We start from the raw sequence: 14349 nt of genomic DNA, 5'->3' as shown, positions 1-14349 counted from the left end.
TAGGAAGGCTGGATGTAGTCCTTGTAACCAGTCAGGTATTGATAGATGCCTCATTAATCCAGCATGGCATACTCACATCCTTCCAGGATCCCATGAAGTATCACACAGGTACACATACACTCATGCCCATCTGTCTAGGTATGGAATTTATTTGCCACAAAGAGGAATGTCCTCTCCCCATCCAAGTGCAAGTGTTCAGGTGCACCCACACACACACGCACACACACATGCACACACACACACATGCACATACCAACACAACCACACACACACATAATGGCTCTGTCTTCCTTAGATGTAGTATTTGATCAACTAGTGGCTCAACAGTTAGCAGCCACCTATCTCACCAACTTTATTTTCTCTAGCTAATATGTCATATCCTACTTTCCAGGAAGTTAATGTATCACCTTCATGGAAGAGGTTCTTACCTCTATTAGTTGCTAGCTAATTATAATAATTTTATGATTCTTGATGTGGAAGATGCCCCTCACTGTATATAAGTGATTGTACATTATTGGTGAAATTCCAGAAGTCATGTGCCCTATGTTTACAAATGCCATAGTAATTTCAGTGATTATGCCAGATAAATTAGTTATAAAATTTTGAAATATCTTGGGGGGAATTATTTGACTTTTCCAATTTAGTGGCTAAAAATCTGTTGCAGAGTCTTTCTGGAATATACACTTTTGTTTCATTTGCATACAGAACACACATTGCAGCATTTAAAACAATAGCCTACACTTACCTGCTTGTGCCACTAGGTGGTGCACACATATGTTAGTGAACTGCAAGTTAAATGAGTTTGTCAAGGGGTTAGATTTAATTCATCAGCACAGGGGTGGTACAGATAGTGGAAGCTGTAGAAGTCCTGGAGAGATGGTGATACTGTAGGCAAGAGTAAAGAAAGAAAGCTGTCTCAGAGAACATGGATAGACTGTGTGGCTGGCTGCAGAAATGGCAGGAGCAAAACCGAAAGGCAAGAGACCTCAAAGATGTGCCCAAGGAAAAGTCTTAGAGGGAGGAACGTGCTTACATTCCATGCTGATTTGTTCCTACTTAACAGGATCATTGCAGAGGGAATAACAGAATACTTAAATCATTTAAGCTATATGACGTCAAACATTTCTTTAAGGCCTTTGTTCTGAGCACTGGAGGCATAGAGATGAAATGAAATAAATTACTGTCATCAAGTAAAGACCTAGTAAGAAAGGCAGACAATTAAGACAGAGCAGAATACAAAAGATGGGTTTTACAAGATCCACTGGAAGAACAAAGTATGAAATACTCATTCTTCTCTGAGGAAGGGAAAGAAGAGAGTAAGGTTGGAGTTGGTACACAGAGTAGACTTCACTTGACAGTGAGGGGGGCCTCAGGGCAGAACAGCATAAGCAAAGGCATCGAGGCTTAAAGGATGTTGTGGATTTGGGGATTAGTTCAGTTGAGCTTAGCAAATACTCACTGAAAGCTACCCAGTAAACAGGGATATGTGATTGAGAAGGCCCCCAAAGGTCACAAAGACTGATGTAACAAAGGTGAATAATAGATTTCCTGGCCCCTTAAGATGCTCCTTGTGTAGTGAGAAAGACTCACATAACACAGAAAATTGCAATGAGAGAGTACAGCTTAAATGTGGTCCTTTTAAATTCTGCTTCTGTTCTTAGAACCCCAGTGGTCTAGCCCCAGGGGTTCTCAGAGGACTCTACACCAGAAGAGGGAGCTCACAAGCACACTAGCTGGTTGCATCATTTGATTCTGAGTCTCTAATGGTATTTCAGCTTCACTTGTCCATTTTAGAGTTGTGAAGTTTAAGACCAGATATAGGCAGCAAGTTGTACAAAGAAACCAGGACACATGCCCAGGTGTTCTGACTCCTGCCAGATTTTCTTCCTGTTTTTTTTTTTTTTTTTTTTTTAATACTGGACCCTGGGCACAGTCAACATTTAATAACAGTTCTTAACTGACACTTTTAAGACAAATTAACCTCCTTTACCAACTGTGATCATCAGAAAGTTAAGCCTGTGGAAAAAGAAGGACACAGTATCCCTCATGCATGAGGAAAGTGACAAGCAACACAGGTTGACCTTGGCAAAGATAGCTTGAGCCACTTTTCCCACTGCTCTGGTTCTGTTTTGGAGGGGAGGCTGTCTGGCTGCAGCATTCCTTCTAACCAGTACATGTGTGTGTTTCATTTCAGCTGGAGAATTTGTGCTCACTGAATAGATCAGTGATATCTCAGAATTACATGTTTGCTTGAAAATGTCAACTAGAATGAGTTATGAGCTGGAAGGAAAACAGGGTTGTGTGCTTTAGAAAGCCCCAAAAGGATGCAGGCCTGCTTTCAGAAGGTCCATGAGAAGTCAGAAGAAAAGAGTAGAGAGATCTTAAAGAGGTTTCGGCTGGAACAAGTCAAAGTTGAATGGAGAAGGAGGGTGACCCAAAGTCAGGAGACTTGAGACCAGGTTCCATGAGAAAAAGAGAGATTCAGGGAATATTAAGCCTGGAGAGACAAGATACAGATCACCTCCAGACCTCCAAGCTATTGCCATGGGAAACAGTGATGTCATCAGAAAGCAGTGCTTTGACCTGTTCTAACCAATAACAAGTAGTGAATTCCTATCAAGAAAAGGAATGAAACAAAAATAGTCTGTATAATTGTTGGGGATTTTGCAGAGGGGACTCCTTCCCTGGAGGCAGGTCCAAGTCAATGACCTCTGAGCTCTAAGTATCCATAATTCTACGAAAAGTAAAGAGGCATCTTATAGAAACGAAGGGTCAGATGTTCTATAAAAGTAACAAAATCAATAGTAAGTAGATTTTCTTTATTGAGAACCCATTAAGTGTCAGACATAATGCTAGATGATTTATGTGCATTGTCATATCTTGAATTTCAGTGATAGTATTAGAGCTAACTGAATTCTTATTCTGGACCTTCCATTTAATGAAGGTGTGGTCTTGGCCAAGTAATTTCTCTTCCCTGAATGCCATGTCCTTCCTCTGTACAATACTTACCCTGTAGAACTGTCAATGTCAAGTGTCTGAAAAGAAATGTTATATCAAAATACATATTTATGTGGCCTTTAGTTGGTTCTCAAAAAAAAAATGTTGCTGCCTTCCTTTTTTGCTTAAGTTGAATTTCAGGAAAATATTCTAGGAGAAAAGCAAGATAAAGAGGGAAATGGTGTTAAGGTAAGATGTGTAGTAAGGCAACCACTGGATGAAATACCTAGTGATCCAAAGCTCCTGCAATTTGAAGCCTAGATTAGTGGTTCTCAAAGTGGAGTTTGTTTGGATGCTTTTAAGAAAAGAAAAATGTAGATTTTTCATTACTATTTATGAAATATCAAGTTTAGGAAAGAGAAACAGGTCAGCATGAAGACTGCAGCTTAAAAAGTCCTGAATAGAGTCTTCAAAGGATCTGCTCACCACTGCCCCATCAGGGGCCTCCTATACCCACTTCTTTGCACTCAGGCTCTCATGACATCTATCTCAGAGCTTCACAGTAGGTGTACTGTGACAGAGAACAAGTCTTCTGAGATATCGATCACCTCAGCCCTTGAAGTAACCAAGGCCAGTTGCCTCCAAACAAAAGCAGCATCATGCATATGGCCTAGTGTGCTCCACCAATATTAATTTGTATGATGTTGTATGCTACAAAGTGATGAGGATTCAGTTAGAAAAAGAATGAGCATATCACCATTAATTGAAATTGTTATAGCATTGTTAAGCAATAAACCAGCCCAGAAGTATCTTGGTTAGAAAGTATTTATAAATGGTAAAAATAACACCACCACCCAAGGCAAGGAGCATTTCCAGTTTATCAAACACTCAAGCAATGCACCTAGTGTGAGCAAGAGAACTCTGAGTTTGCCTGATACAGAGGAGTGAGCTTGAGCTAGGAGACTGAATAGGACCATTTTTGTGGCCCTTAAATAAGCCACATTTCTCTCAGATCTCGTTTTTTCTTTAATATAGTATAGGTTTGACTGGGAGACCTTTAAGGCCCTCTCAGCTCTGACCATCTATGCTTCCAAGGACAGGTAAAAGGCCGTCCCTTCCCCCTTGACTCTAGGATGCAAGGCCGCTGGTCAGATTTATGCATTAGCACCATGTGTGCAAAATTGACACTGCCCTGTGTGTCCAGATATATTTTGTACATCCTCCCTGAATTTCTATGCACAAGTTTGGCTCTGGCTCAAATCAGTACTCTTACAATGTGTTTTCTTTTACAGCAACAGCGGCAGCTTGACCTCTTGACAATAACCAGCCCCGGTAAGTAGGAGCAACTGACTGTTCTGCCACTGTTTCTCCCCATTTCCCAGATTGATGCCTTGCTGCTTATCCATATGCAATTCCTGCCTCTGACTCCCTGGATGAACAGCACAACTTTTGCACCATGAATGATACTCCTCTTCCCCTGCTCCAGGGATAGTTTTCTTTTGTCCATCCTAGGTCTGTGCTGTCCCCTTCTGACTCTGAAGATGCAGGGCTGATAGATACTCTGGATGTTACTGCATACTCTAGAGTCAAGTTTTCCCAAAATCATTCATTGGATTCAAGTGTCAAAGATGTGTCCTTTCTCCTAACAAATAAGTTTTAAAATCATGAGGAATAGGGAAGCTGCCTGACAGGTATCAGGGAATGAAGGAAGGATGGATCATGAGGAAGATCCAGTCTAATAAAGTGATCAGATTTTGTTGACTGTGCTGAGAGTCAAGATGACTTTGGTCTCTCCCCTTTAGGAGGAGAAAAGACACGTCCCCCAACAAAGCTGTAGAGATGGGGTTACAATTTTTTTCCCCTTAGATCTGACATCTAGGCAGAGGCTGAGCAGGTTAGTTTTGTCAGAGAAGTATTTTACTGTGATTTGGGAACTGGAGCAAACTTGTAACTGGAGAACAAAAAATATGATTCTCTCTTGGGACCAAGGAGTGAGCATTCTTGTGGGTTCCTCTTCATCCACAAGGTGATAACTGTCCTGGTGACTACCTGATGTGCTAGGTATTAACACTTTGGTTACTGAACTGTGGTAGATGGGGTTCTGGGAGAAGGAGCCAGAGGTGGAGCAGAGTGGCCATATGACAGGGTTGGTGGTCACTTCAAAAATGACTAATTACCAATAAATATAATAGTGTTTCAATATTTTAATTACCAGCACAGCTGAACTATGTCAGCCCTGCCTCCCACCAAACTTGACATGCTGTATCAAAGGACCAGGTGGTCACTTACAAAGAGATTGAGAAAGTGTTCTCTGTAGGCGCTATCCTAGCACAAAGGCTGGTTTTCTGCTGTATGTAAGTGTACAGGACAGTGACTGCAAATATAAGGTAGATCTACTCAGTTCAGGTGGTCTTGCTATATTTCCATCTAATTGAGTCCTTTGACATAGAGACTTTAAGAATAAATATGAAAATTGTTTGAAACCCATTTACTCTATCTCACAGAATCATATATATATATATATATATATATATATATATAAAAAATTAACATTTATATAAATTCCAAATCACATACTGACATAACTGGAGTGTCTCTTTAATGTGATCTATCAATTCCTCCTCACTGAAGTGCTAGTTAGGGATTATTTTTGTCCTATCCTGTTTACTTGCTCTCCTTTTAAATTTCGTCGTGTTCCACTACACATGTACTGTCCAGGTTATCTGCTTCCACATCCTAGTGTCATGTGGCCACACCCTGAGCATTCCATGCTAGATTTTTCTGCTCCTAATTGCTACTGCACAAATTCAAGCAGAGTAGTTGTGAGTCCCAGTGCACTCCTTTTAGACAGCTATGGGATTGCAAAATGCTCAGCACTGCCAGAGTTTGAGTGGTTTATAATTATCCATCCTTTTAGTTGAGAAAAGAATATCTTCTGGGTCAGTGCTTCCCAAAAGGTATGTTGTGGCACATTGGTGTTCTGCAAGAGGGCTACACTTTTGTGCTATTGTGAGATATTGATCCACTCAGCTCTCAGGGGCACAAGTAGACCTGGGGCAGCTGGAGCCCCTCAAGGTGATAGCTCTACTCCTATGGTTTCAGACAAATATTATCATGGGTGCTTCAAAGGTTAGGAAGCACCATTAGACCATCTATTATCTGGATGACTCTATTTCATGTCAAAAGCATTTTCATTAACTGTCTCTCACTATCAAATTCACTCCAGTTCCCCCATATTACCAGAAGCTATAGCAGCTAGCAGTGAGCTTGCTACCTCTCTGGGGCTGTCAATAGGAGGTACTGGTTTATCTATATTTCTCACCAGACCATCATTAACACAGTACTGCAGTCTGAGGCAGCCATTCCTCATGGACTAGGAGGCTTCTGAAATTCTGATTGGAAATGTGGAAGCTTTAACAGTCAGTATGGTATTTTCTTTAAAATTTATTTTGTTTATTGAAAATAATTTCAAATGTTCAGAAAAACTAGAAACATAATGATCAGCCATTTACCACCCCTTCCTGCTGAGGGCCATTACCAAGTAGGTATGACGCATCGTAATCCTTGCCAGTGTACCCCATGTTAAATGGACTTGCCTTGGAAATTTGCTGCGACCTTGCTTGTGTGTTTGAGAAAGGTGACCCTGCTCAATCACCAGGGTGGATCCAGGATTAGGGTGTATTCCTGCAGGAAGTATCTCCATCCTTGGGTTTAGGGCGTGACAATAGGAGTTTTAGGGAAGTTGAGGTTGAAGATTATTGATGCTGGGATTAGGGTGTTCCTGCTGCTTGTTCCCGTTGAGTTCTCTTGAGATTAAAATGGGATTTGGAAAAAGCCTTTGGAGTAGGATTTGGGATCGGACATAATGGGAATTGCCCCTGAACGTGTGTGGAGGCTGGTGTGAGATCGGGAATAAAGAATTGCTGTTTGAACCTACAAAGCTGTGGTGCCTCCTGATTCTGGTGCCCCCCAAGACATCGGCACCTTCCTAGCAACGTGGCTTTACCATGGCAGCATTGTGCCATCTCTGCTAGAGTCCCTTTTTAAAACAAAATTATAGATATAGTTGAGACTTTCTAGTACTTTTCCCTGATTGCATTTCTCTCCCTTGCACCCTGCCACTGTCATGTACTCAACATTTATTTATATCTATATATTAAAATACAACCAGTATTGTTTTGCAAATTCCTAAAAATGACATCAAGCTAAAAATGTCTTTCTGTGGCTTTTCCCCTATGCATTATTATATTGTGGAGATTTATGCACATTGATACACCTGGCTCTGGTTCATGAGTGAATACTGGGATTATAGAAGAGACCAAACGTTCAGTATTGTTCAACATTACTTCTGGTTCCTGAGTCTCTGTTCCTCATTTCCCTAGGCCTGTGATGCACAGTAGCTCTCCACAGAGTTATGCAGCAACCTTTTTTTCTAGGCTTTTTTCATGACAAGGGGATTCTTGCTCTAAGCAGAAGCTTTTCTCTGATGGCCCCCTCCTATAGAGTACTTTTAGTCTGCCTCATCAATAGTAATTGCTATATAATATTCCATATATGGTTGTATGATAATTTGTTTATTGATTTTATTAATCATAATTTAATTATTTATGGCTTTCCCCAATTGCAAACAATGCTACTAAGAGCATTTTTGTGAAAGTATCCTTGTATGTAATCAGTGTATCTCTAGGGCATATGATAGGAGAGAAATTACTAATTATATACATCTTCAAACTTATTGCATAATGGTCAAAAATTATTGGCATATTTACACTTCCAACAGCAGAGTATCAGAATTGCTATACCCTGAATCCTCAACACTTAGAATTGTTGGACTTATGAATTTTACCAGTTGAGATTATAATGTGAAATGATATTATTATTATTTTTCTAATTACTAGTGGGGTTGATTATCTTTTCTATATATTTATTGGTTGCTGAGGTTTCTTCTGTGAATTGACTTTTCAGACCCTTTGTGTATATTCTACTGGTTTGCTTCTTTTTTATTGATTTGTAGTTTATTATTCTGAATATCAATACTTTACCTCTTACATGCACTGCTAATACCATCTCCTAGAGTGTGGCTGGTATTTTTTAATTTTGTTTATGATGTATTTTGGTAAATGAAAGGTTATTTATCATTTTAATGTTGTTGAATTCACCAATCTCTTGCTTTATGTGCTTTGCTTTTTTGACTTAAGAAATTCTTCCCAACCTGGAAATAATATTCTTCTACATTCACTTCTAAAGTTTTGGCAAGTTTTGTGTCATATTAGGGCCTTTATTTCATTCCATTTAGGACTGACATTTGTATATCATATGAGTTAGGAATTTAATTATCTTAAATTTGCATATGAATAACCCATTGTCTCAGCATCATACAGAAACTAGTCCATCCTTTTCTCCACCTATCAGCAATTATACTTCTGTCACATCAATTTCCTATGTGTGGAATCTGTTCCTGGGCTCTCTCCACTGGTATGCCATTGACCTACCAGTCAGACTCTTCATGGACCATAAGACTTTTTCATAATAAATTCCAATTTTAATATTGTCTTTATAATTAACAGGAAGATATCCTTCCCCTTTCCCTTATATTCTTATCTTTTAAAAGCAGCAATTTTATATTTTAAAAATAATATTTCTTAAATATAATCGAATAATCTCTACATTGTGACAAACAAATTTATTCTATTTGTACTTATAATAACTGACATATTTAGATATGTTTCTGAAACCATATTTATGCTGTTTATCATTCATTTTTGTAATTGTGTTCTTTTGCCCTGCCTTTTTAAGTATTGTTTTAGTTTTACATATTGCCTGCACTTCTAGCCTTTAGCTGATTACCTTTGAATATATACTTTAATTATACATTTTCTTACAAAGTCTACAGTTATTCCTGCCAACCAAAAACCAAATAGCTCCATATTTGCTGATGAGAAGCAGGCTTATACCACCATGTTGAACACCGGCTCATCACCACCTAGATGTTCTTGTGTAGACTTTTAAGTTCAATTTTTTTAAAAAAAGGAAAAATAATGTGTTATTAAAGTTAATTGGCTTTTCCTACACAGCTTGTGAGTTTTTGTGTTTTCTGATTTCTTGTAACAAACCTTTTCTATGAAATCTTACTAAAGTACTACATCAGTACCTATTTTAGTGAGACTCTCTGGGTAATCCTCTTAATTCATGTATGTCCTTATTTTGGCTTCTCTCTGGAATGCCAGTTTGGCTAGGTGTAAGTTCTAATTTGAGGAGGGCTTTCCTTTGAACTTTGAGATTTTTTTCATTGTCTCTTATATCTGTATTTGTATGAGAAGTCTGCCATTATGTAATTGTTTTGGGGAAACTATTTTTTTCATAAGTACGTTTCAAGATTATGTTTAATCCTAATGTTCTGCCTTTTCACTTTCATAAGCCTGGGTGTAAATTTATTTTTATTTATACTGTTTGGTACTCTGAATATAATTGCCACCTAAGAATCTTATGTTTGGGGAAATTATTGGCAAATTATCTTTTTAAATATTGACTTTCCCACATTCCTTTGATTCTTTGCTTTGATAATTCCAATTAGAAAAATGTTAGATTCTGTCAAGCAATTTTTCATGTTTATTAACTGATTTTTAATAACTTTTGTTCATTTTGTCTTACTGCACTCATTCTGGGTTTCTCCCAAGTAATTTGCCTGCACAGATTGACTTTTTTGACCATGTCTACTCTAGATTTTTTCTGTCTTTTTCAATATTTCAATCACTATATATTTTTCATTTCCAAGATTTCTAATTTTGTTCATATCCACCTGTTCTTGTTTTATTCCTGCCTATTCTGTTTCATAATTTCTGTTCTGTTTGAATGTCTTCATTTGTTTCTTTGAACATCCTCAATATGCTTATTTTAAAATCTTTGTTCCATAAAATAAGTTTCATCTGGAGGGAACTCAACTTCTAATTGTTGATTTTGTTTAGTGTGATTTTTAGCATTCAATTTCTTCATGTGTTTTGAAATTTTAATTTGTAGGATGACTTTAAAAAGGAAGTTTTCTCCCTTTCCACTCCCAAACTCCAATATCTCCCTTTGTGGTGATTTTGCAATCATCTCTACCCACATCTTCACTTTAGGGCCTGGTGAATACTGGGGTTATAGAAGAGACCAAAAGTTCAGGATGGTTCAACATTATTAATGGTTCCTGAGTCTCTGTTCCTCATTTCCCTAGGCCTGTGATGCACAGGAGCTCTCCACAGAGTTATGCAGCAAACTTTTTTTCTAGGCTTTTTTCATGTCAAGGAGATCCTTGCCCTAAGCAGAAGCTTGTCTCTGATGGCCCCCTCCTATAGAGTACTTTTAGTCAGGAGGTAGACTTTCAGCTGTTACTGCCTGCTTCTGCATGTAGATCCCACCAAGCCAGAAGTCTTGGAACCACTTACCCTTCTGAGTTTTTGTCCATCTTGGCAACATAGAGATAAATATTTCACAATGGAACCCAACTGTCTATTTTCATTTCTCTTTCTTCTATTATCCAATATCACTATTTGGTGAGAATAATGGGTTTATGGGTGCATAATCTTATTTTGTCATTTGACCAAGAAGTTCAGCTATGGTTTCTTTTTTACTTTTTAGGAACATATTTTCTCCTATAAGCTCCTCAATAGGAGGGAAGCAGAATATGGAAGTTTTCGTTTCCTGTCCAAGTATAACCCTTACCACCAGACTAAGGGGAAAGTCTTGTTAATTTTTTTTTTTTTTGCATATGTCTTCACAAATATATAGGTAATGTAAAAATGAAATTGGAAAGATACTTTACAAACTCTTATTTTAAAATAGCATGAATATTTTCCAATATTATTAAATTTTTTCAAGAGGTTATTGTACATAGCTAAAATCATTCGCTTATATATTTTAATTCTCCTAGTGTTGTATATTAATTGTTTCCAGTTATTTAATTATATCTAATACCACAGCAAATATTCTTGTATAAAGATTGGTGTATACATCTCTATTTCTTTAGGAAAACTTCCTAGAATGATAATTACCAAAGAAAATGTATACATCGTTCACTAGGCATGACCCAAAGTAATAATGACATGAGAATTGCAGAAGCCCCCCAAAAAGGTTTTTGCACTTGGTACATGTCCCTCATGGGCCATAATCAGCTCTGCTCTACATCATCTTTTCTTTGGTGCTCAGGTTGATCAAGCATCCCCTATTTTGCAACACTGTTTGGAATCTTGGTTGGATTGCCTTAGAAGATTTTAGTGGGAGTGCTTTATTTTGTAGGCAATGCCAGAGATATTCCTAGGGGAGCAGGGTAATAAGACAGGAAAAGAAAGAGAGCACACTGCTCTCTGCTACCAAAGGACATCTGGTACTTAATTCTTCTGGAGAAGTCTTGGAGTCAGTGTGAAAAATAAGTCTCAGACTTATCTTTTTGAAGGCCAGAAGAGTAGGAGTTAGGGTGAAAGTGTTAATTCTGATATTTCCAAGCTCAACATATGGACATGAAAAGTTTCCCGTGATCATAGGAAGCCCTCAGGATGGATTTGCAGGTATTAGCAATAGGAAATTATTCAACATGTGTAGAAACACTAGATTTCAGGGGAATATGTGGGATTGCAAGGAGACATTGATAGCACTTGCCTTGTTGGTTATCATGACAGAGGGAGAAAGGAGAAGAAGATGAGCCTTGTATCTCCTCTTAAAACACTTAGAAGAGATCACATCTGTCCAAATTTCCTCAATCAAAGCAAGTCATGTGGCCACTCCTAAATGCAGTAGGGTGGAGATATATATTCTTCCCATAGGGAGGGTCACCATAGTGAGGACAACTGGAATATTTGGCAATGACCAATAGACTTCATCCGACTTCCGGAAAGATTTTAATATTCCCATCATCAAGTTAAAAGTACTAGTCATAGTTTTTTGATATTAACTTTATTGAGATATGACTCACATGCATATAATAAAAGGCATAATTTAGTGGGTTTCAGCATATTCTCACAGTTGTGTATCTGTCACCACTCTCCAATTCCTGAACATTATCATCACCCTAAGTAAAAACTCTCCATTTGTCCTTTCTTCCAGCCCTTGGCAACAAGTAACCTAATGTCTCTATAAATTTGCCTATTTTGGATATTTTATGTAAATGGCATCATATCATGTGACTGGCTTTTTCATTTAAGAGAATGTTTTCAAGATTCACCATATCATAGCATGTATCAATACTCCATTCCTTTTTAAAAAAATATTTTTTAGTTCTAGATGGCTGCAATATCTTTATTTATTTGTTTGTTTGTTTTTATGTTGTGCTGAGGATCAAACCTAGTGCCTCGCATGTGCTAGTTAAGCTCTCTACCACTGAGCTACAACCCAGTCCCTCTATTCCTTTTTATTTCCAAATAATATTCCATTCTATGGATATACTATACTTTATTTATCCATTCATCTCTTAATGAACATTTGGGTTGTTTTCATTTGAAGAATCTGCTATGAACATTTATGTCACAGTTTTTGCATGGACATGTTTTCAGGTCTACTGGATATATACCCAGGAATGGAATTTTTGATTTATGTTAAACTTTAGGATAAGCATTTTGAGTAATTGTCAAATTGTCAAAATAGTTGCACCATTTTGTTATTTGTTTGTTTATTTATTTATATCAGGGATTGAGCTCAGGATCACTTAACCACTGAGACACATCCCCAGACCTTTTTTTATGTTTTATTTTGAGACAAGGTCTCACTAAGTCCTTAGGTCCTCACTAAAATGGTAGGGTCTCACTAAATTACTGGCCATCTTCCTGCTTCAGCCTCCTGAGGTGCTTGGATTATAGGCATGTGCCACCACACCCAGCAGTTGCACCATTTTACATACATTCCCATCAACAATATGGAACAGTTTCAAATTCTCCACATCATCTCTGACACTTTTTATTATCCATCTTTCTTATAGTAATCCTAGTGGGCTTAAAGTAGTATCTCATTGTGATTTTCATTTTTATTTTCCTGATGTCTAATAATGCTGCATGTCTCCTCATGTGTATATGAGCCACTTGTACATCTTCTTTGGAGAAATATCTATTCAAATTATTTAATTCTTTCCCCTTACCCATTTTATCTGGATATTATTTGTATTTATAGTATTACATTATAAGAGTTCGTATGTGTGTATTCTGGATACGATGTTATTTTTATGATTTGCAACTATTTTCTCATATTCTGAGAGTGTCTTCTTACTTTCTTCATGATGTCCTTTGAAGCAAAATATTTTCATAAAGAAATATTTTAACAAAAATTACAAAATATTTTTATTTTTGATAAAGACCAATTTATCCATTTTCCTTTTACTGCTTGTACTTTTTGTGTCATTTTTAAGAAGCCATTGCCAAGCCCAAAGTCACAAAGATGTACTCCTGTTTTCTTCTAAGAGTTTTATAACTTTTGCTCTTACATTTAGGTGTTAGATTCATTTTGAGTTAATGTTTTGATATGATGTGAGGTAAGAGTCCAGATTCACTCTTTTGGTGTAGTTATCATTTTCCTAGCACCATTTGTTGAAAAAAACTATTATTTGCCTGTTGAATCATTTTGTCACCCTTGTCATATGATCACAGCTTTTTGATGGTAATAGCTTTTTGATACACTAAAAAGACAACCTTTAGGAAGTATCTGCTCAGAGGCAAATCTATGTTAGGCCCTTTATGTGGTATATTTTTCACATAGTTCTCTCTACTATACCATAACACAGGTCTTGTCTTTTCTGTCTTGCATACAAAGTTGCCATGAGATTAGATGATTTGTCTACAATAACACAGTTAATAAGTGATTGAGTCATGATTCAAGTCCAGATCTGTCTGATTCTAAATCCTTTGCCTTTTTCACTTCTAAATAAAAAAATATTTCATTATGTAATTATCCCTTAGAGCCTTATTTCCCAGATAGAATTCCAACTGACCCACTTTGCTAGGGACAAGGAAAGCCTAGAATATTATAGACATCTTAGTCACTTTTGCTTTTCCACTAACTAGGCTGTCTTGAAGAGAAAAAAAAATGATTTTCTAATATATCAGAGAAACCTCCCAAATAATCATAGCTAGATTAGTTTCTGATTTCAAATATCCACAAAATTACTTTTTTTCCATTTTATATTTGTTAAAACAATACTGATGATAAATGGTGATGGACTGATCCTGCTGACTATCACATTGCAACTTTGGGCTTTGTCTCCAATAAAAATCTCTCATGAGATATACTCAGCCCCTTGGAGATTAAAGCACCAAGACAGAAAAGCCATTCTGCAGGACCATTTTCAGAGCCAACAGGGGACCTATGGAGTCACTTTGGGAGGATAGGGGATTTGCACAGAAGAAATGGTCCAAAAAATGCAAGCGTATCATTAAAAACAGCTTTAAAACATCT

The 14349-nt window shown here is 37.3% G+C and overlaps 1 protein-coding gene across 1 annotated transcript in view; it reads left to right on the top strand.

Annotated features, from left to right (window-relative positions):
• The window catches only part of Agbl4 (AGBL carboxypeptidase 4), a 1188963-nt gene that overhangs the window by 860931 nt on the left and 313683 nt on the right, over nucleotides 1–14349 (top strand). Inside the window, exon 6 of the mRNA XM_077791547.1 lies at nucleotides 4230–4269. Coding sequence (XP_077647673.1) covers nucleotides 4230–4269 — 40 coding nt within the window. The remainder of the gene's footprint in view (nucleotides 1–4229; nucleotides 4270–14349) is intronic.

The sequence above is a fragment of the Urocitellus parryii genome, chromosome 11 (assembly GCF_045843805.1).
Source record: "Urocitellus parryii isolate mUroPar1 chromosome 11, mUroPar1.hap1, whole genome shotgun sequence".
In the NCBI taxonomy this organism is placed as follows: domain Eukaryota; kingdom Metazoa; phylum Chordata; class Mammalia; order Rodentia; family Sciuridae; genus Urocitellus; species Urocitellus parryii.
The sequence above is the reverse complement of the archived record's forward strand: the minus strand, read 5'-3'. Positions and strand labels throughout refer to the sequence as shown.